The 24,433-nt window shown below is 35.2% G+C and overlaps 1 protein-coding gene across 4 annotated transcripts in view; it reads left to right on the forward strand.

The window, feature by feature from the left end:
• The window catches only part of PRUNE2 (prune homolog 2 with BCH domain), a 209,472-nt gene extending 185,903 nt beyond the window's left edge, over window positions 1-23,569 (forward strand). Inside the window, exons 13-21 of one of the 4 annotated variants that reach the window (XM_036238787.1) lie at window positions 184-192; window positions 2,901-3,003; window positions 3,667-3,798; window positions 4,835-4,921; window positions 9,129-9,227; window positions 12,234-12,269; window positions 12,795-12,833; window positions 16,453-16,500; window positions 20,788-23,569. In XM_036238787.1, coding sequence (XP_036094680.1) covers window positions 184-192; window positions 2,901-3,003; window positions 3,667-3,798; window positions 4,835-4,921; window positions 9,129-9,227; window positions 12,234-12,269; window positions 12,795-12,833; window positions 16,453-16,500; window positions 20,788-20,818 — 584 coding nt within the window. In that variant the 3' untranslated portion in view covers window positions 20,819-23,569. Of the gene's footprint in view, window positions 1-183; window positions 193-2,900; window positions 3,004-3,666; window positions 3,799-4,834; window positions 4,922-9,128; window positions 9,228-12,233; window positions 12,270-12,794; window positions 12,834-16,452; window positions 16,501-20,787 lie in introns of those variants that run through there. The other 3 variants (XM_036238785.1, XM_036238784.1, XM_036238786.1) reach the window with 3 other exon arrangements.
• The last annotated feature ends 864 nt before the right edge of the window (window positions 23,570-24,433 follow it).

The raw sequence follows: 24,433 nt of genomic DNA on the forward strand, positions 1-24,433 counted from the left end.
TAAATAAAAAAGCAAAGAGAAGTCTGGGTGGTTTGGATCGGCCAACAGTGTGGCTTTTTTGAACCTGAAGCAGAGAACACATTTGAATGACCAAGGACAGTCACACCAAAGCATTGTAACAAGGAGTTTCCTTTCTTGTTTTTTTTCTTTTTTCTTTTTTTTACTTCTCTCATTTTATTGTAGGAGATTCAGGTAACCTTCTCTGCAGTGTTGCTGGACAAATGATCCGGGAAAGAATGAGGAGAAGAGTTGCAGGCTGGTGTGTGTGTGTGTATGTTTTGGTTGCGACTGTGACATCTTTCCTTCTGTCTCCATTCCACTTGCTGGCCAGCAAACTTGTGTTACGTCCCTTTCATGCCTCTCTGTTCTGCCTCAGGTAAGGTTTGCACCACTGCTTCAGAGGGTCCCAGGAAGCACCACCTAAGATTGCTCATGCACCTCAGCACACATGCCTTGAATTCACCTCATGGTTATTGAGAAGCGAGTCTAATAAAATACATGTTTTTAAAAACCAAACTTCGAACCTATCAGGCAACTTCACTTGAATAAGCTGCATATTTAAGAATAGAAATCGTGTTAGCTGACTCCCTTGAGGGCATCTTCAAGAGACAAAAAGTGAATGATCCTACTCTTCTAATTATTACACTCTATCAGCAATTGCTATTTTAAATATCTCTAAAGCCTGACAATGATGCCACCAGCTCTGAATTTTTTACACCTTACACCTTACATCCCTTCTTCTCCTTTTGTTTTCTTCCTCTTTTCTTCCCTTCCTACAGTTCCTCTGCCCCAAAGTACAAAAAGCCATCTTCATTAGTAAATTTCAGTAATTTTTGTATAGAAAGACATTCCTGACTTAGTGATCAGAAAGTGGTAAGTTGATCCTTAAGTATTGGTGTGGTTAAATGAACTCAAGTGAACACAACTTGAATATTACAGCATTCTAGGGACAGACAGCATGGACACAAAGAGCTGAATTGCCATTTAAGATATCTGAAATACTGTTTATTAACCTCAGGCTTTCCTTTTAAAAACTTTTTTAAAGTAATCCTTCAAAAATGGAAAAATAAATCAAAGTGACTGAGCAGTCAGGATCTTGAAGCTATTCTGACACCCTGGAGCCAGACAGCTACATTTAGAAAGATGCTTTTGAAAAGATGCTTTCAAACTCATTTTTAAGTTGGATTCATTATGTCTTTGTCTCAGTCTTTTTCGTTGTGCTAAGTCTGAATTGCATACCTTCATGGTGTAGTATTAGTGTGGTTAAGCCGCGTTATCCTTTATGGATTTCCATTTAGTTATAAAGCTTCTTAAATGAAATTGTTCGGAAGAATACTTCTTGTATTAAAATATATCTCCTTATGTCATTTTCCTTCATATCATATTCTAAAAAGAAGTTGATAAATACCAATATACTGGAAAAGATGGAACTAAAGCAAAAAGTCCGGAGGGAAGCTACCACAATCCTGTATCACAAACATGTGTTGCATCAGATGTATACTTAACATAGGTAGTATCTTCTAGGATATGTAGTATAAACACTGTATACAACAACCTCAAATTAGTAATACACAAAACCCCATAATTTGATATATTTTTAGTTGATATCTCTTCCCCCACCTCTTTTGTGGTAAAGTCATACTTTCTCTTCGTCAAGAACATCTTATTAAACTGCTTTTCAAGAGTTAACCCCATCCAAATCTATATCCAGCCCATATTTTACTGCCATGTCATCACTCGAGGGATATTTAGAGTTCTGAAAGAATAAAATATACTGAGTTCTGAGATGGCTGGATCAGGCCTGAGGGTGTGTCCTGTCCTTCTATAAAAAGAACTTTCTACTTAATGATTCTGAAGTTCACAACTATGTTATATGACAAAAATTGCAAGTTTTAAAAAGGGACATAAAAAATGAAAATACAGTGCATTGCTTTTATTTTTAAGTCTGGAAGACACATGAGATTCCATACACAAACCCATGGGGACCTGATCAACCACTGCCATGAACTTCAAAGACAAACTCTAAGGGGACATAGAGCTTGATTTTCAATGACCACACTTATCTGCATCTCCCACCTTCAATTTTCTTGCCACCACCTCCAAATAGCACTTCCACCCCTCTCTCCAAACCATGTAACCAGGAAGTAATTCTTGAGTTTTCCCAAAAGCATATATTTTCATATATTTAACCAGACCATCCCTTCTTGAGTTTGCCCCTTTCTTTAAGAGACTAGGCTCTAAATTCTGTGCTTAGTTATTCTATACCTGGGCAGAATTTCCCATGTTTTCCTAGACTGCCTGTTGAATCTGGAGACCCCAGGAACACTACAGGCAAGTGAACCAGTCCCCTACATCAAAATAAAGGTGTTTTACTTGTCTATTCACTAATTATCTGGTCACTGGAGTGTGTGAGTCTGAGATTATACTGAAGTTCAGCAACTGAATTTCTCTTCAAACCAAAACTAAAAAGTGCGAATCAGAACCTCTTTCTTAGCCATTAAAGAAGTAATATATAAATTAGATATTGTAATATGTGTTAGAAATGCTTAAGTCAAAAAGTGTTGCTCCTGCATCCTTTGACATGTTGAACAGTTAGACATCCTATTCACGACACATACATAATCAGCCATAATATATGGATACCCTATATAGGCAAATATATTCACACTATATATTTAAAACTTTATATAACATATGTTAACCACTGAAAGTTAATTACAAGCATATATACTTATAGAAGTATAGTCTATATAATAGTAATTTATTACATTTATTACATTTATCACATCCACATCTACACACTTGCCAAGGCTTCCAGATTTGTCCTCGGTTAATAGGTTAAATATTATCTTGTTAAAAGCTTTTAATGGGTTACAAATGTCTTTTTGTTTGTCCCCCAGGATACTATGGGGACGGTCTAAATGCCATCATTGTGTTTGCCGCCTGTTTTCTGCCAGACAGCAGTCGGGCGGATTACCACTATGTCATGGAAAATCTTTTCCTGTGAGTGATACTTATGACAAAGTGCTTTGAATTGATGTCTGTGGGCATGTAAAGCAGATAAGCATCGTTAATAAAAGGAAATAAATAATGGAACGTATCCTAAGCCTTTGGTAAAAAGTCAATGAAATCTCCATCAAGGAACATTTCTCCAGAGACTAAACCTTGAAGGTCACTCTTTTGTCAGCAGAATAGATTGAAAACAAAACAAACAGTTTGGCCTGTGTTTGAAAATTCTGTAACATTTCCTTTGGGTGAAGTGTTATATTTGTTCTCTGATAACATGTTCTTAGTCAACTGATGATAACCTGAATTCATTTATATCTGCTCTTATTTAATCTGAGTTGCCCTTAGTATATGACAACATTGTTGCCCTTAGTATATGACAACATTGTTGACATGTTTCTTACCCATCTATTTTTCAAGTGTACCTGCATTTTTTAAAAAAACATAACTGTACAGACAAATGAATAACACTCACTCTCAGAAGATGATCTTAGGTAACTGCATTCTTTTCAAGGTGAAGAGGTAATATTCACAACTGCTCTTAAATGTCATACACCCTGTCATTTAAATGTTATATCATTACGGTGTAATTATGAAATATTACACCATGAAATATTTCATGTAGGAACTGAAAACACTCTTCTTCCTTTCTGTGATCAGATATGTAATAAGTACTTTAGAGTTGATGGTTGCTGAAGATTATATGATTGTGTACTTGAATGGCGCAACTCCAAGACGGAAGATGCCAGGGCTTGGCTGGATGAAGAAATGTTACCAGATGATTGACAGACGGTAGGTGGACTCCATTATTTAATCCCTATTTTGACTTTTTCAATAACCCCTGTTTTTAATTCCCTTTTAATCTACAAAAAAATGCGATCACATTTTAGGAACATGAAATTATGCAAAATTAAGATAATAAATTATAAAAAATATTAAAAGAGTCACTTGATGCCCCAAATCTGAAATAAAGCAAATCTTCCCCAGATTTTGTTAAATGTTGTTATCTCAAACCTGGTGACCAAGTCTGTTTTAAACTACATGTATGCTATTGCCCCATGGAGGTGCAATTTGAGCTGATAAACTAAAGTATCCATGATTCTTTACTGTTGTCATGTGATTTTGATGCTGTTTATATCCACTGGTACTATTGTTATTTGGAGAATTGTTGTACTCTTATTTCAAGATTCATTGTTAATTCAAGTTAACCATTAGCCTACATGGTGCCTTAGGGTGTCCCTCCTCCAAGGTACTTTACTTTCATCTGTGCAAGTACCCTGTTATATTAACTAAAATTTGTTTAATGAGCCAAACATTTATAAAGTAACATTATTAATGCTGAAAAATGTGCCTGAAAATCAGGAATGTTAAAATGGTATTCTGAAGGCCAAAGAATCACATGATATATGGTTACTATTTTCACTATATATAAGAAGACACCAAGGCTTAATAAGATCAAATAAATGGTCTAAGTTGTTAATAAGAGTGTAATCTTTTCAAAATAGTAAAGATAATGCTGACAAAAATGAAAAACATCATTAAACAAATATATTCCATGATGATTATAGATTTATGGACTCTGAGAATACGACCATTCTATTTTACATTTATTCTGAGAAAATAAGCTTTGAATTATATAAGTGTCAGATTATATATCAAAAAGGATTCTTTTTATTAATCATGGCTATTCTATACTTTCTCTACTGATAATAGTAACTTGCCTACAACTCTCTAATATTATATATATTCTTGTTTAGGGATATACTTTCTGGTTTAATTCCCACTAAAAATGGCTTATGGGTCATTTTTTTTTCTTTTTTCAAAATAGGTTACGGAAGAATTTAAAATCATTCATCATTGTTCATCCATCTTGGTTCATCAGAACAATTCTTGCAGTGACGCGACCTTTTATAAGGTATAGCTTTATCTTTGTGAAAGCACTACTAGTAGTTTTTAAATGCTATGTATTCATTTTCCTTTTCCTATAAATAAGAATTCACCAACTAAGAGGAAGACATATTTACCTCTGCCTTTCCTGAAAAGATACTTTGGAATACCTAGCAAGAGACCCTAATCAAGAGTGAGCAGTATTTCATAATAGCTATTTTCTCCCCATTATTATAAAACGTGATCTCTATGTTGGTTGCCATAAATATAGAAGATGAATTCATGGGTTTCCATACCACATTACAAAAAAATACAGACAATACTTTTAAAGTGATATATGGTATTTTGTAGAGAATAAGTAAGGTAGAGTAACATTACAATAGAAAATAAAGACAAAGCAAGGACAGAAACAGGAGCCACGTCTCACCTTAATTTTTCTATTTCTGCTAAACGAATATCATGTAGGTCACTGAAGTTAGGTGAAGAGTCTTGGCAGCCATTCTGAGAGCTTTGTTTTGCTGTCTCATGAGCGTTCTTGGTTTTGATTCAGTTTAATTGGTGAATACTTATTCATCATTTATGTTGTGCTAGATGCTATATAACTGTACATTTTAGGGATGCTAAAAAAGTAAGATGTGTATCATAATTCAGAAAGACTTGGAACAGTTAAATGAAAGAGATAGTAGGTATTTTCTAGAGAACTTTAAAAATGTAATAAAATAAAGCCTTGCCTAACATCAGGATACAGATTAGATAAATCAAAAATTTCCTGCCTCAAACCTATTAATGAATCCCTAAAAAAATTCTGATAACTTCACTTTCAGGGAAAAAAAATTATAGGTTAAAATTCCTTTTTTAAAAAACATATATTTTACTGTGCCTTTCAGATTCTACCTTTTTTTGTTCAGTGTTTATTTAGCATTCCCATTTTCTATTTCCTGCAATTGAGTAGCACAATTCGATCTAATTTTCCTTTAGCAAAGGTTAGCTCTTTACTATGCCATGTTAAATTGCCCTAAAAAAATAACATGAAATATTGAAGATTTACAAAAAGCCATTTATTTTAATAATAGTAGAAAATATTTTAACAAAAGAATAGGAATCGGTGTACACTGAAGAGCTTATAAAAAGTTTAATGTGTAAAAGTAAACAGAATATCCAGAATCCAAGGAACAAAAGAAACAAACAAAGTAAATGAAAACAGACTCGCAGATGCAGAGAACAAACTGGTGATTGCCAGAGGGGAGGGGTGTTGGGGACTGGGTGAAAAAGGTAGAGGGATGAAGAGGTACGAATTAGTAGTTACAAAACTGTCATGGAGGTGTACAGTATAGCATAAGAAATATAGTCAATTTTATTGTAATGGCTATGTGTAGTACCAGACGGGTGCTGGAGTAATTGGGGTATCACATCATAAATTATATAAATGTCTAGCCATTGTATAGCGTATCTGAAACTAATATAAAATTTTAAAAAGTAAACACTTGAATTGATATTAATTTGTTGATGTTTGTTTAATAATTCAATTTTCATATTTAGAAAACAAATGTTTCTTCTTGATAAATAATGAAATGTTTGTTACTATAAGAATATTGAAAAATGATTATAATTCAACATTATTTACTAAAGAGAGTTTCAAGATAATAATCTTACAGCAATAATAACAAAATTGTAGCAAATAGTGTTGAGGTAAAAAATATATATATATATATATATATATATATATATATATATATAATAATGGCTTACATTTATTCAGTGCTTACATGCATTATTTCGTTTAATCCTAATGACGGTCCTCTGAAGGAAGTGCTACTTACCATTTCCATTATATAGAGAAAACCCTGACATTCAATGAGGTCAAATAAATGGTCTAAAGCAAGAACCAGCAAACTCACTCTGTTAAGGATCAAACAGTAAATATTTTAGGTTTTGTGGGACACATGGGCTCAGTAACAGCTACTCAGCTTTGACATGGTAAGGCTGAAGCAGCCATAGGTAATATGTAAACAATAAATATGGCTGTGTTCCAATAAAACTTGATTTATGAATAATGAAATGGAATTTCCTAAAAATTTTTACATGTCACAAAATATTCTTGCTTTGATATTTTTTCAACCATTTAAAAAACACAAAAACCATTCTTAGCTCAAGAAGTGTGAAAAACTGTCAACTAGTTGGCTTTAGCCTGTGGGCTGTAGTTTGCTAACTCCAGGTCTCAGGTAACATAGCCAATAAATGATAGACTCAGGCTTTGAACTGAATTATATGCCTAATTCTAAAGAATACACATTTCAGGTATTTTTACGTTGTATTTACAGTTTTATCATGTAAGACTCTCTTTAAAGATACCCCTTCTAAATCAATTTGCATCAGTGTAACTAATTTCTCATCTAAAAGAAGAAGCCACCAAAATGCATTATAGGTCTATTTTATAGGTTATTGGTAGTGTGTGTTCACCCAAGACTTATTAGGAGGGCTAGAAGTGATTATATGTAAAGGAAGATTGTTCGCAAGGTACAACCAGTGGCCCAAGGTCAAAACTGCTAGTAAGATGCTAAAGGGTAACTCTACGGTAGAAGTAAATGGCAAGTTCCTTTTAAAAATGAATTGTTTGTCTGTGCCAAGCATTGGATTAGGTGCTGGAAATTGAGAAATTAAATAGCTCAATTGCTATCCCTAAGGAGCGCAAAGCAGACATAGGCAGACGATAAACAGTTATAATATAGGGTACAAATGAAGCACTAAGAGGGGAGATAACACAAGGTGAGAGTGAGTTTGGGGGTAACAGGTGGAGAGTAGAGGCTGAGAGTCTGCATCAAGAAAGGCTTTTCAGAACAAGAGTCTTCAAGGTGAATTTTGAAGAACTAATAGAATTAGCTAGCTAAAACCAGTAATACCGGATACAAAAACACAAAGAGGAGAACCCGTGGCTTGTTTAGAGAACTGCATTCTAGCCCATGTCACCCTGGAGATGCGGATTTCCCCTCGCATGACCGCTTCCCTCTCATTTCACCTATTGTCTTTTATCAAAATCCGAATTTAGCTCAGAAACTCTGGAGGAAGGAAGAGGTCTAAGGTAGCGTACCAGTGGTAGTGTGTGTTTACCCAAGACTTATTAGAAGTGACTGCATAAAGATCGTTCACAAGTCACAACCAATGACTCAGAGTCAAAACTGCAAGTAAATGTGAAAGATTGACGTATAGAGACATGACCTTGAAAATGCTTCCTGCTAGAATGCATAGTAGATAAACAGAAGATAGTGCAGTTGGCAGACAGCTCAGCATGGTCCCAGTAGACTGGGAAGGAGGGAGGAAGGAGTTGTCTTTTAATATAAAACCATTCAAGAAAGTTTGATGTTTGATCAAGTTCTCTTTCAAATGAAATAATACATTTTTTAAATTAGTTTGCAATTACAACAAAAATAGAGAAATTTGTCCTTATAAAACATCCAATCATTACAGATAAAATCAACAACTACCAATTCCTGCTTCTAACTTCCCTTTCCCAGAGGCAGATTTCTTTATCCATTTCAGTGGTCTCCTTTCAAGCTATTTTCTATGCATTTACACACATCTAAAATGGTAACATTTAGATAAAAATTGTTTGTAATTTGAATCCATTCATTGGAACAGTTTTTGAACATTGGTACATCTGGAATGAACTTTAGAAAAGTAAGTTTTTAAACTATTTAACATAAAACTAAAACTAAAGAAAGAAAAAAGAGGAAAATGAGTTCTATACACTTAAAAATGGTAACTTTTGTTTTTCTGAATGGACTAATGACAAGATTTTTGTTTGTTAAAAAGAAATAAACAAAGTCAAAGAAACTATAAACCAGTGGTATCTCAGAGTGGCAGAAACTACTGGGAGGCCATGTACTGCATGGACAAGAGTGTGGAAAAAGTTTAAATCTAGGCTCTGATGAGTACTTAACTCCTTGTGTCTCAGTTTCCTCATCTTTAAAAAGAGAATAATAATAGTGCCTACCTCACTAGACTATAATAAGAAATAAATGAGTTAATATATGTGTGTGTGTGTGTGTGTGTGTGTGTGTATAATCACATAAAACAATGCCTAGCACATAACTACTTGAATAATGTAGCCTTTCTTCTTAGTAAGAGTGCTGAGGCAAGGTATTAAGTATATCAGAATTTTCAAGAAGAGGCAATGGCCTTAGGAGGGATGAAGGAATGAGTAATGATAAATTTTTTCTTTTCTTCTTTTTTTTTAGTTCAAAATTCAGCAGTAAAATTAAGTATGTCAATAGCTTATCGGAACTCAGTGGGCTGATCCCAATGGATTGCATTCATATTCCAGAGAGCATTATCAAGTAAGTCCTGATGGTTTCGAAGATTCGGTAAGAAATATTGAATGTTTGGAGGAGATTGGAAAATAATCCATTTCTTAAATAGAGGGGAAATGGCATTATCTTATGTTTAAAACAAATATTAAATATTCTCTACTAAATAGTTTTTACTACCATTTTGGAGAAAGCATAAATTTAACATTAATCAATATATCTATTATGCATGTCTCCCACTCCACACAGACACCATAGGATGTGAGCATAGCTTGGATTTCTTCATTGCCTTATGTAAAGTAATTTATCTGCATGACCCAGGAAAAGAGAAAAAATTTACCCTTTCTCTGTTTTCTTCTAAATCCTTTTTCTCATGGCTCACGTCAGGTGAAAAATAAGGCAGAGTGGTGGGTGGCACAGTTAAGAATGTTTTCTTAATCAGCGCAGGGTAATGTAACAGCATGATGCTGAAGGTTACAGAATTATCCTACAAAAATAAGAGTAGACGTTAACTAGACAACCACTTGGAGCTGGAATTTAAAAACACAGATACCGGAGAGTAAACACTCCTATTTGGTTTATTGTTGCAAAGAATCATTGTTTTTCATGGATCATGTTTTTCTCTCACTGTGTCCTACTTACTAGTTTTTTATTCGATTAGAATTGAGAGGAAGGTAACCATCAGGTCAAAGAAAACAGACAAGAATAGCCCATCTTCCTCCAGGTGTTAGGTAACAAAATGGACCTCTCAATTCGGGCACCCCAAAGAAGAGTTCTCACTTAAAAAAAAAAGGCACAGAAACTGGAAGAAGAAGACTCCGATTTAGTGGGCATCTGTTCTATGCCAGGCATAGATAGCGCTCTCTTTATATCACTTACAGCTATGGGAAGATAACTTAGTAAAGAGAAGTTGCTTATGCAAACTATAAATAGGAACCAGGAAAAGACAGAACCAGAATCAAATCTGAGTCAGCCTGATACCAAAATTCCCATGCCCTTTTCTAGTAATTTCCTTAACCCCCTTTAAAGTTTTGACCTAAAGTCAAAAATCAGGAGTAGATGCCTTTGGTTTCCCTACATCCCATTATCAGGCATGAACCCAGGCTACTGACTGGGCTTAGAGAGACCAGCTGGCTCAGCTGAATCAAGCAGAATGTTCATAAGGTCTTAGCAGTGGCTATAATCCTCTTTAGCTTCATAGAGTTCTTACAACCAGGACACCTCACAGCTCTGGCCTGCTCCTTCAAAAAAATGCACCCATTTCCAAAACACTCCTACTCTTTAAATAAAAAAAGTACTGGAGACCCCCCACCTCCTATAATAATGTCTCTCTTTGCAAAAGATGATAAGAACATTTTCTTTGCAAGTGGAAATGAGCATTGTCCACACTAGTTAAAAATAGTAATGCTTTCACGGAGTGGCTGTTGGAAAAAGAGAAGAGAATGGATTTTGGAGGCTCAGCATTCGATGTGAACCTTTCCTCCTTCCTTTCAATGTCTCACAGACTTCAAGCAACTTATTAAAACTCCCTGAATCTCAGCTTTAGCATCAAACATAGTAGAGAAGTAAAGTACAATTCATGGAATGGTCCTGAGGACTGAATGAGAACAAGGTACATAAAGCACTCAGAAAGCCTACTGGCATGAAATTAGCAATCCAGAATGTTAGTTGTTATAACAATGTTGCTTTTAGAGATTCGCTATCATATGGGAAAGTTTCATTGAAAAGTTAAATGTGCCCAGTGCAGTTTCCATTTATCTACACACACCAGTTTTTTCAAAGACTCCAGGCAGGAAAAGTTACTTCAGGAAAAACGTTTCCATTTGGAAAGATTTTCTTCTGGAGGAAGAAATTCGCAACCATACATGTCCTCCTCGTGTGTCCATGTTATCGCCCGTCTTCTGTAATCCATCTCCTCTGGTCGTCCTTTCTGCCATTTGTGTTACTGGCACTCATTGCCTCATTTTCATGTTATACCATTTTGAAACTGATGAAAGCTGTAGCTCCTTCCTGTTACTGAATAACATTCAGAGTATCGGATCTCAGCCAAACCCAAGATCAGTATTCAGCTGGGATGGAGCCTGTTGTCAAAGGGCTTCAATGAAAGAAAAACTTGCCCAACCCGGAATCAGATTTATAATCACTGATTACAGTCAGTTCTTGATATTTGCAGTGGCGATGTTATAGAACACCAAACAGTGAATATTGATGTCATTCCTAGGGACAAGGTGAGGTTCTTGAGAGATGCTGGTCACATTTTTGTCAACCAATTAATATATAACCTTGTGTTATGTGTATTTCTGTGTTTAAAGATACTTTATTTGGGGGTGTGTGTGTGTATATATATATATGTATATATATATGTATATGTGTGTATACATATATATGTATATATGTGTATATATATGTGTGTGTGTATATATATTTATAGTTGATTCATTAATATTGAACTGACAGCTAGCAACACTACAACTCCTCCTAAACAAAGCTTATCTAACATACATATGTTCTCCATAAGGCATATCATAGCCTTCTGGTGCTTCGGATCATTATACAGCACTATGTTGAGGGCCATTTTAAATGGCAAAATACCCAAAAAAATAAATAAAAAAAATAAAAAGGAAGAACATGGCACTAAATAGAGTACAAAAAGGACAGTTGTTTACAGTATGAGAACAGAGCCTTGTTTTGTTTAAGCTCAGCTAGGTGAGTCAAATTTTTTGCCACTCTACGAATGTCTAGAAGTGACTGTGAAAGTGCCACAGGTATTGATTTGGGGGTTATGAATAAAGTTTAGCAAGCAGACAAATTTGCAAACACAGAATCTGCAAATAATGAGAATTGGCTGTATTTAATTATAAATTCTAAGTCATTGATTATGTCTAATGAAAATAAGATTCTTTCCAAAAAGCAATTTGATTATTATTTTGATAGGCTTTTCCTCTCATGTTTTGACTGTTCCTTAAAACATTTACCTGTCATTTTTTTCATCTGTTGGATTGTTTTCCTCACTGCATTCGTTTTTTATCTCGTAAGGTACGATGAAGAGAGATCTTATAAGAGAAGTGTGAGGTAAAATGTCCTGATCTACAATTCACACTGGACCCCCTGTGTGTGTGTATACCTGTGTCTTACTTGTGGGTGACCTCAACATGCTTCCAGAGCAAGGAGTCATTGTATCAGTCCCATGTGTATAGCATTCTCCATCTTTGTCTGGTGCATAAAGCTGTTGAGGTCAACCTGATTTGCAACTGAAGCCTACTAAACCAGATACATCCCTGACTTGACCCAGGCTGCAAGCTAACTTTAACTGTACCTGACAGACTGATGTGGATGTTTTCAGCTATATTTAGCCAGCATGTTTCTGATCTCCTTGCAACTTTTATGAAGGATCTTGCAAAGTAAACATATATAAACACTGAATGGGAAGAAATGACACCGTATTTAATTCAAGGAATGTGTCTCGGTGCTTCAGAGGATGGTTTTTAAAAGCACCTACACTCACTTATGTTTGGCTCTGCTTTGCCGGGTGACTCTCTCATGCTCTGCTTGCTTCCTTTTTTTTTTTTCCTACACTGATAATTTTTGCTCATGCAGACTGGATGAAGAACTGAGGGAAGAATCAGAAGCAGCTAAGTAAGACTTGGTTTTCGTTCAGCAGCTGGCGTGATGTTGGCTTGCATTTCAGGAATGAATTGGGAGCCTGCATGCCTAGTGTTGTATTCCTGCATCCTGATGATAATGCTGCGCTTTAAAAGTTCCCTTTGTCCTGTGATAGACCCAATTTCAGTTATTTCAGTACAGTTTATTTCCCCCCATGATCTTGATTATCTTGAAGAATGAGTTTGTTACTGTTTAACTTTTAAAAAATGTACATGCAATTTTAAGTGTCCAGCAAAAGAACACAGCATAGTTACACACGCATATATATACATACTCACATACACACATATTATATATATATATGTATATACATATATATATGTATAACACATAGAATATAACATCCAAATGATCATTAGATATATCAAGACAATAAAACCTCACTAATTCATACTAGTGGAGAGAAATGATGGCAAGTTTAAATTTGGGATGTTTTTGTAGAGCCAATTTAATGATTTGTCAAGATTTTTTAAAACATCTTATTTAGTGACTTGGGAATATTGCTTAATTAACAGCTTCTAAGCTATCTGGATGAATAAAAAAATGCTCATTAAAAAATGCTCAATAAAAAAATGTTGTTCATGTATAATTTTTAAAAAGGCAAAATCATAACTTTAATGCAAATATAAAATGAATACTAATAGTTTTATTCAACTAATTATTTAATGAAGAAACCAGTAGATGTTAAAACCAGTTCCAGGAGCATTTGAAAAGCTAGATATCAAAGACAATTTATAAAGGAATGTTAGGACAAGATTATTGGTTTAGATACAACACTGATTAACGATCAGCAAAGCAATAAACCGCAACCTTAGGGTTCTCTTTTGCACTGGACAGAAATTGTTTGCATCTCTGGTCAACAAAAATCTAAAAATTAACCTCTGATCCTACAGAATTATAAATAGTCCATCAGTAGAATGCACTGCTTTGAAAAAATATCCAGTAATCTCCTTCTTTTATTTCCAAGTTACAATAATTTTCCTGACACTATATGTTAGATGTAGACAAGTAGTATTTGGTTTGCTGTTTTGAGCTTTCTCTCCATTTCAAATGTTGCTTAAACTTAATTTTTATAACCAGTTCCCATTTTAATAAATGTTGCAAAAGCAGAAAGTCCGTACAATATGCAAACAGTTACAAATTCTGGATAAATAAGATCTGGATTAGTAAAATTTTTTCTGCATAGATGTAAATGTCAATTCTTCATTAAAACAATCCATTTAGATATTTTTTTCTACGGTCCATTTTTATTGAAGGTATTCAGTAGAATTATTTGCCTATAGTGCAAACCTTTGGGGTTAAAAAATCAAGAAAAGTTTTTTGCTTTAGAAAGTTTAGCATTAGGGTATTTTTCTATTACAATATTCCTATCCTCAAGATAACTGTTCTAATTATTAGACTAACAATACTCAAAAATATATTCATTTTTACTCTAGCAGAATCTTCTTAGTCTCTAACTCAACTGTGAAAAGCAAGAAGTCGTGGAAATGAGGATGATATTTGGAATCGAGGGGCTGAATGTTGGTCTAATGTACTCCATTAGCATTTATGAGATTCCCCAGATAAAGAAACAGCAATAAGTTTCTCTTTCAGGTTTTCTTCCTTCCTTCCTTCCTTCCTTCCTTCCTTCCTTCCTTCCTTCCTTCCTTCCTTCCTTCCTTCCTTCCTTCTTTCCTTCTTTCCTTCTTTCCTTCCTTTCTACCCAAACCCATTATAAAGTCATATTGCCATATATTTTCATTAGTACCATAAAATTTTGCCTCTCTCAATAGATTTTTTTTCCCCTCCATATTTTTACTCTTCCTGTATAGCTACTGTAATGAAACAGTTACTTTTGGTTTAGTTGTGTAGCTTTCTCTTTTTTTTGCTCAAATCCTTCATTTTTTTTCTCTTCTCTACCCTCATAGTCCCCTACTCAGGTATCTAAATAGTCTCAAGTAGTCCTGAGAAGTCTCGATCTCGTTCCTAAAGGAAGCACCAAGCTCATGCCTAGTACAAAGTAGAAGCTCAGTAAATTTCTGCTGCATAAATTGACAAATGTGCATGAGATTAAGATCATTGCTGTGGAGCAGTGGCTCTCAAACTTTACCGTGCAGCAGAATCACGTGGATCACTGGTTAAAACAGTGTCCTGGGCCTTACCTGCCAAGTTGCTTTATTTCTAACAAGAATCTGTATTTCTAACAAGTTCCCAGTGATGCTGATGCTGCCCATCAGGACCATGCTTTGAGACCAAACACCTTAAAGTAATTGACTGAGAAAATGAAGACACATTTAGAAAAGGAAATAAAACTAATTTCGAAACATGTAAAAAAGAAAGTAATTGGCTGAATTAAAATAATTAGATTTGTCTTAGGAGTCTTCACTCTTGCTTTGTAGTCAGTGGGTAAGCTGCCTGTCTGAACGCTCTTCCCGTTGATCCTATTTCTTTTGATGGTGACATTACATGTATGAGGAATGGAAATATATTTTCACATTTGAAAATGTGTAAGGAGAGAGCATTTTACTTCGTTGACCCCACATATGATTGAAATGCCTCTGAAGTGGGCCCCAAATCTTTGGAAACATTGTATGTGATCATTGAGGGTTCGGAAAACACAGTCACTGCAGATCTATGGTTAGATTCTAGAAGCCAGATAACCCAGATTCTTTTTATTAACAGATGCACTCTGGCTTTCCACGTGACCTTTATTAAAAAACTTCAGACTGGTTTTAACTAAAAGCAAACATATATTGGAGTATAGATACATTAGCTTGTGAAATTATCCACATTACAAAAGGAGCTTTGGCATGTAAAATGGATCATAGATCCCTTTAAATGGTGTTTGTTTGCCAAAAATAAAATATTTAGCAGAGGAGAAAGAGGTAAAGTATACTAAGTATTAATTAGATACTAATATAAAGCATATTTGAAATTTGCTAACAGAGGAATCATACCAATATTGCACCAAAAAAGCATAAACACATTCATAGACCATAACAAAACTTTTATTTCATGATTCTATATGGTTACATTTTTCTTTCTGGACACATTCGATTCAGGTTAATGTCAGGATCCATTTGTATTACTTGACCACAGCTCAGCTCTACGGTAGCACACATCCACTGCATTTCTGTCACAACAACAAGGAAAGCTGACACTGGTATTTTTCCTTTTAGTGTTTTGGAAAATTCTCCTTTCTATGAAAACTGAAAGTTAACTGTGTTTATATGTAAATGAAATTGGGTTGCTTGAAAGAGATTGTTCTTTGTATATAAAATATTATATTTTGGGGGTACAAATGAAAATTTGCAATATTATATTATAGATTGAAAATTTAGAAAAGAAAATGACAAAGACAGAAGAGACCAGTGGAAATGTTTGGAGTTTTCGATCCTCCTTTTATGTTTCTGAATCATGGCAATTACTATATATTTCAATACCAATGGTAAAAGAATCACAGCTTAATCACTTCATTGGTTTAGGTATAGATTCGTTCAATGTATTAGCAATGGGACAACATTAAACAGTTTAAATTGCCCAAATCTACTATGCTTACAAAGTGGTAACAGTGGAGAAAATGTTTACTGCTTCCTCTTTTCCTTGCACTCAGAACTAGCTGCCTTTACAATGATCCAGAACTGTCTTCTATGGAGAAGGAGTAAGAATTCACCATCAACAACTATGTGGTTACTTGCAGTATGGCTGAGCTCTGAAAGTAAAAAATTCATTGAGGAATGGGTAAACCCCGTTTAGATGTTCAGCTTCCATTTATCTATTCCCGAAATTAGAAACTTAAAGAGGAAAGTGCCAGCTTAACATTGTCTCATTCATGATCACTGTTTAAATCCCTTACAGACAACCTATGTCCATACTTGACCTTCTATTTTTCCAATCCAAAAATGAGGAGAAAATAAATATTAGAGTCAAATATAAGAGTATTTGGGCAAGAGTAATGCAAGTCTACTTGCTAAATTGCATCATCTATTTTAATTGGGACTTCCATTTGAACTTAATATTTTGGCGGATGGGAGAGAAAATGTTCTCATTTTGAAAATTCCAGGAGGCAGTTTAGTCTCTATGAGGCCTGAGGACTGATCTAGTCCATTCAGTCCCACCCTGTGAGAAACAGAAATCAAACACATATTGAGCCCTTAGCACGTGCCAGGCTCCATGTAAAAAGCTTCATGCGCACTATCTGATTTTTATCATTAGAATAAGTCTATGAGGTACATTTTATAGATAAGGAAAGAGTGGCCCTGAGAGATTATCTATTCAGCCCAATGTTTACAGTTGTAAAAATGGCCCAGAGCCGGGTTGAATCTGTAGTGCAGTTCCAGTGACAGTGGTTTTGAAATCATATGGAGATAGTCTGGATACATAACCTCTGATTGAACCAAAAATTAGTGAGATCAAAATCAGTCACCTAAAAAACAATCAAACAAACAAACGAAAACAGTTAATTTCAGTTTCAGGCCAAGTCAGTCTCAGAGAATTAACTTGGTCACCAACATGCTCTCAAAAGGAACTTGGCCATTCAGTTAAGGGCTACAACACTGGTTTGAATTATGCAAAATGTTAACCTTTCCTTTATTCCAAGAATCCAGGAGGGACAGACATCAGATTTAAACATGTCAGCTATTGTCACACCTTGTTCTTTTGGGCTCCCTTTTTCTCAAGTTTGCAACTTGAAGGGAAATTGCAAAGTCACAGTGACCTTACAGTTTAAGGAAGTTTATGCATAAATACTCCAGAGAACAGGTACCAACTGGAAAGTATACAAAGAATGAAGGTCGTCAGGGGACCTTTGAAAGCATGCAACTATTTTTCTAAAGTTTACACTTGTCCCACCTCTTTGAGATGAAAATAACAATTGCTTCAAGCAATTTCTGAAAAGCAAAAATATCTCAGTCCCTTAGTATACCATAATTTTTGTAAATCTTTCCTTTCTCAGTAAAACATCACCTCCTAGAGCAATGTCTTGTGCCCTCAGTTAAAGAGGTGTATGGGCAAAATCTCACTCACTGATCTATGGCTGCTACATCTGCGGGCTTACCCACTCCTTGGTCTGCCTTGTCTGTTTTGTTCCTCATCTCTATATAGAGCTGTTTGGGTTGGGGAGAGGGCAAAGCACTGCTTCTTGCTTGGATTCATTCCAGGGCTAGACATTGGGGAAGGAGGGATGCTGCAAACTGTTGATGTTACTTCCCATTTCTCAGAACATGTTCTTCCCTACACTTCCCTTTTCTTCAGCCTTCCCTTTCCTAAGCCATACCAAGCACATGATCCCAGTGCAGACAATGAGATCTGGGATGAGGGGCAAGAGTGGCTAAAATATTTTTCTGCTGACTTCCAACCCTGGACTTCTGGCTTTCCTCAGTATTAGAATAAGAGGCTTTGTTTTCCTTTTTCTGGTTCCTGTGTGGAAGCATTTTACACCTGCTAGTATTGAATGGGTAAACTGCAAAATGGGCAAAGACTGTTTTCCAAGAAGCTCAGTCAGGCCAGGAATAAAAGGAAATGTGTACCAATACTATAGTTGCTTCTCATTTTCCCTAGAGAGAGAAGAGAAAGTTATGGCCATATTCCCCTTTTTTCTATCTAAACACAGAGCTTTATCATTACTAAACAATATGGTCAGGCACATTGTAAGGAACCTCATTTAACACATGCTGGAAGCCAAAATAGCCCATTAGTAAAATTGTCGACGGTTGCTATATCTCACTGGAAAGCTGGTTATAGATAAATAAGCCCATTTGCCCCAAAGTGAGAAATACTCCTTTCATATTTCAATTCTAATTAAAAGTATTTCTTTTTTTAAAAAAAGCATACTATTTTTCAAAATAGTCCTAAGTGCTTTTCCCCTTCACTTGTAGGTTGATGTTTTATTTATTCATGTGTGTCCTAAAACTCGCAATGTGCTTTTAAGTATTGTTTTATACATGGAAAACATATGTGACCCAGGGGACATAGTTCTATTTGGGGAGACTTAACTTAGCAGCATTATCGGTAGCTTCATTAGCTGCACAAAATAACTGCTGTCTCAAAAAATAATCTTCAGCATGGTTCCCTGAATTTGCTTAAAAATTGTTTGCTTTTTTTTTCAAATACAGTTGACATTTTGTATTTTTTTTATATTAGTTTCATAAACTGAGTAAATAGGTTTCAATCTTTAGTTTTTTGTTTACCATAAGCCAAAGGGATAAATTAAACCCTAAAAGGTTTACAGACAAGTCATTGTGAAAAATGAATTGTTCGAAAATGGGCACCATGATGTAAGTGGTGTTTTTTTTTCTATTTTTTTTTAAGATTTTTATCAGGTACCTAAGTGAATATTCACTTTAAACTTTCCAAAATGATTTTAAATATTCTAACCCACATCCACACTTTTTAGACAGCATGCTCCAAATTTTTGTCCAACAAATATTCTCATGGCCCATAAGAGAAACTGAGCCATCACTATGGAAGAAAGAATAAAATTTAATCATCGAATCAAACTTACTAAAGACTCTTGGGAATAACTACAGCTGGGAAGTATAATTTAGAAGCAAAACAAGATCAAGAAAGATTTATTTTGTAAAAGCACATTCGAAAAAGGTCTAGGGGTCACAGTGGATAAAAATAGGGCACCTTCATGGTAAAACTCTGCAGATAGAAAACAAGTCAGATCCCTTAGGGCATAAAAGAGAAATTAATTTCCTTGACTACCCAGTCTTTCCTGGCAATCAACATGTCCAGGCCTGAAAGCTCCCAAAGGACACAAGATTATTATAAGCAAAATAATTAAGCAGACAAATGATTTTTTGCATTTCAAAAAGTGTGTACTACTACTACTACTAATAGACATTTACTGTATGTTCACTATGTACAATTGAAAATACTTTAGACTTAATCCTTAGCAAAGTATGAGAGAGAAATGATTATTCTACTTTATAGACACAGAAATGGAAACTTAGAGAAGGTAGGTAACTTGGCCAAGGCCCCAAAGCTAATAAGTAGTGGAATTGCTGAAGATATTTCAAAGGGAAGATACTTTACTACTATAAACAGGATGAGCAGGCAGTGTGGGTTACCGCTGGCTTTATTTGCAAAGCTACTACAATAAGCTCTGCTGGATTGCAGATTCCACACCAGAGAAACCTTTGCAAGGTTCAGACTTCTGACTCAGGACAGTGGATCTAAGTGAAATCCGCAAATACTTCCCAATTGTCATTTTTAAACAATGAGTTTTTTTTTCCTTTTTTCGTGGTTGAAATTCTTCCTCTGAGTGTTCACTGGCTGTAACTCTCTCTTCTGGTAGATGAGAGGCAGTCATGATATGTTCACTAAGAAGCAAAAGAGATATAAGTGGCCTGAGGACATTTTAGATGTATTCCTTAGCTATTTGGGAACCCACTAGACATTCTTAAAAATAAGCTTTTCTTGGGTTATAAGAATCCATGTCACTGAGGTAGGCTAACCCCTTTCAGGCAAATCCTTTGGCAAAAGAAAATGCTGGGAGGGTGTGCCACTGCTGTTGCATTGTTTATCATTTTCTTAACTATTTAGCACATGTCAGACAGATTATTTATTTGGTTTACAAAGAAGGTCATTTACTAAAACTAGGTAGATTTCTTATTTCCGAAATGCAATAATGTTCCTTATCACAACGTACTTTAAGAATAAGGCTTAAGAAGAGTCATTTGCCTTCCTAGATCACTTCAAAAGGCGTAAAATGCTTCCAAAAACAATTTTGTTAAAATAAACAGATTCTATATTTTAGAGGAAGCTTTGCCAACTAGGGAAGATTGTTTCACCAAATTTTTCTAGTGTAAGAAACTTGCATGATTTATTTTCAGTAAGTCCTTTGAGGAAAATAAAAAACAAAAACAAAAACACATGCCACCCTTAATCATTACTAAATGTTTCTTACTCAGTTTCTCATTTTTCTTCTTCCTTTTTTTCCAAGTATCGACATGAAGCTGAAAGAAAAGCCCTAGTTGGCTGTGGCTGAAAGAAGAGGATGCTTTTTTGCTTTGTGGTTCTGTTGAAGCATATCTACCTGGAAGAGACAGGGCTGATTATTTTTTTCCACTTTGCACTACCTGGTGCCATTCTAAATTTCTAAGGGGAAAACAGTAAGGGAATTTGTTTACTCTTAACGTGTTCTATGAAATTGTGTGTATTTTCCTATTTTGCCAATTATGTGCCTCAAAGATTTTAGTTGAACCTTAGCAAGAAAGTAGTACAACCTTCAATTTCCATATTTTATTAACACTTGGTGCGGTGGTTTGTCTCTTAGACTGGTATTGATCAATAAGATCACTTCAATCCACTGTGAATTATGCGTGGATTTGTTTCCATAGATTAGCTGGATCTCTCTTTGAGAATCATATTAGGTTTAAAATACACAGGGCTCAACTCTCCCTGGGAAAGTCATCCCCATGTTACTCCACCATTAAAATCCTAAACGTACTTAACACAGCCGTAAACCAGACACAGGTGAAATCACCATCAGCTATGTGCCCACTTGGTTCTTGTCCACATGAATCATCTCTAACTTTTCAAAGCGAAGTCAGGCTTTCTAATTCACACCAATTTTATTTTAGTTATCAAGCTGACTATCATATTTTCTGTGGTTGGTTTTTTAAAAAATTTCTCCAATGATTGTTGAAGACCTCCACACTGAGAACTTTAGTGAACAATGTCTACATTTCTGGTAGCTGACTGTGCTTCGGGCTGTAAACTTAGTTCAGGTTGTTACACTTTAAGTGCCAAGGACTCAGGGGTAGGACGACTCACTCAGAAATTCATTATTTGGTATCATTCGGTTATCTGAATTTCTCTCTCACATGCATTAAAAAAAGTAATCTACTTTAAAATGCTCTAGTCTGATCACAGGTTTAAAATTAAATATGAGTATGTACTGTCATTCACAAAACTTTCCTTTATAATTTTCACATGGCATTTAAAATGCCAACATATTTTTGACTCTGGCCTAGTTAAGAATGGTTTTCACATTTTGAATCGAAAATTTTTTTTTTATTATTTCATGACACATGAAAATTGTCTAGCTTTCAGTGTTCACTAATAAAGTTTAATTGAAACACGGCCACACAAATTCGTTTACGAAATCTCTGCTATTTTTGCACTAGAGTAGCAGAGTTCAGTAGTTGCAACAGACTGTGTGGCCTACAAAACCTAAAACATTCACTACTTTATAGAAAAAATTTGCTGAGCCCTGCTCCAGCACATACATCTTTTGTCCTCCCCCCAAAATTTGTATTTAGATATTCATTTCTCTAAAAGAATGCACTAGTAAGCCTGCAAACTAATTTATTCTTTAAAAAATAAAATTTGGCATCCACAGTCAGAAAAATACATGGCCTGCTGAAAAAGATGGCTCAGGCTGTGTTCACATAACCCACAGTGAAGCCTAAGAAGGTTGTTGGCTGTTTACAGGTGTTATTTAACTGTTCTTTTGGGTCTCCTCCCTCATAATATCTGGTTTGTCTTATAGAAGAACCCTAGAGCATACCTTGTCTCACAGCCCACTTCCACCTTTGAAAGCCCAAATTATGCCTCTCCCAGAACTTAGTGTTGACCAAAGCGTAGTGACCCAATATTCCGGTTTGTTCTCCGTTTACTGCTGTTGTCCTAGCATAATTATTAGCAATGCTTCCCTTCGCTCAGTTGTGTCCTATTTTGGAAGATGAATTACATGGTTTCCCTAGCCACCAGAAGTAACGAAAAATTCAGTGTTCAGCTTAACAGTGCAAGCCTGAGGATACCGAGCTTTTGATAGAGGGCTCTTGTCACATTCAACAAGACACAGCAACACTCCCACCATTCACATTTTTGAGCTTGTCCAGCCTTCTCATGGAATACTATTCAGGTGGTATTCTCTTTTGAATCTTAATCTCCCTACACAGACATTATAAATTTCTTTCCCAGTCAGTGATTTCATTTGGGCTGTCCTATGGGCTGTATAATCATTCTGATAGGCATTTGCTATTTTATTATCTTAAAAAGACAAGTTAATTTAATTGCATGTGCTAGAGAAAATTCAATCCAAGAAAATAGAATCCTAGAAGAATGCTGGAAAAATAATCTCTAAGCAGATAGGTAGGCAAATATAAACATTCACATCATTAGCTATCTAGCTCTTGCATTCTGAGCATTCTTGCTTTGGTTCTGACTTCTGGGAACTGTTTAGCACTTTTGCTGTAGATTTGTAGTTAAGGGAACCAACGGGTCATTGGGGCAAAAGTACGGTTTTCCCAAAGTGGCAACCACTCTTTGCTTACCTCCTTGATTAAGAGAAAGAACAAAAATCTGCCCAGAAGATACCGTCAAGGAGTGAGGGCAATAGCTGGGTGTGGAAGAAAACCCTGAAGATCCTATTGAAGCCATACAGTGTTTTATGGGGTTATCTTCTAAGACATACTCCAAGATGTGTGAGGAAGTCACTAATCCAAGCCTTTGTATTATTAAGACTCCATTTAAAGAATTCAGTTATGGTACTGTTTGCAATTCTCATCTAATCACGATGCCTCAGTGGTTTGCTCCCTTAGACACACTTAGATGTGCACAAATTAATCTTTTATATATTTAAAGGGTTTTCTACCATGTATTGGATTGCTCAGAATAAAGTATCTATTAGATTTTGTTTGAGTAAGTAAGTAAATAAGTAATAAATAAATAAATACAATTCTCCTTAAATAATGTAGATTAATAATATAAAAATATGTAACAACACTATATATATATACATATATATGTATATGTATATGTATAGCCTCTCTGTATAATTCAAAAATAAAATTTGATTCCAGAAGTTACGACTTTCTTTCTTTGAGTCAGCGGAGTCTTTAGCTTCACCTTTGCAGCAGTCTTATCTGAATATCAGTCTAGCTTGGCACTTGGTGCTTGAGGACAGTATAAATTTTCATGTTCTTATCATCCAAATTTTACTCTTTTCATTTTTTGCCTTCCATGTGTCAATGATCCAAGCTTTCGAAATGTGTTGTTTACCCTCTGGATAAGTAAATTTTCACATTGAAAATGTCTCTATGTTTCATGGTTACTTGATTTTGTCAGCTTTTTTTTTCTTTCCCTGCCTTTTCATGGTATATATTTATTTTTGAGTTAAAATCTACTGCATGGTATTTTATTTTTGTTTTTCTTTTCTGTTTTTTTTGGGGGGGAGGTAGATTTTAGTTTTGGTTGTTTGCTTACTTTTACCACCTTCAGGCAAAATCAGAGTTGGGAATTATCACTATAATTTTGTTTTGTTTTGTTTTAAGTAATAAATAAATGAATCTGTCCCTCTGCCTCTCAGAAAATCTTTGGAGGAACCAAATGAAAAGTTGCTGTACAAAAAGTGAGACATCACATGTGCTCATGATCTCAAAATGAGTTCTGGTGGATTTTGTGCTCTATCCAAAGAAGGAAAGGGCAAGAGAAGACTGAGGTAATTACAGGCAAATGAAAGGCATGCAAATACAAGGTGGACTGCTGTATTCATGCAGCTCCCTTTACCTCACTTTGGTAGTGGGAACTGGAGGCAGGCTGGGTGTCCAGTACTCAGGGAAAGCATGGTAAAATGCGTAGAT

This window comes from Rousettus aegyptiacus, unplaced genomic scaffold (assembly GCF_014176215.1).
Source record: "Rousettus aegyptiacus isolate mRouAeg1 unplaced genomic scaffold, mRouAeg1.p scaffold_m13_p_3, whole genome shotgun sequence".
NCBI classification, from domain to species: Eukaryota; Metazoa; Chordata; class Mammalia; order Chiroptera; family Pteropodidae; genus Rousettus; species Rousettus aegyptiacus.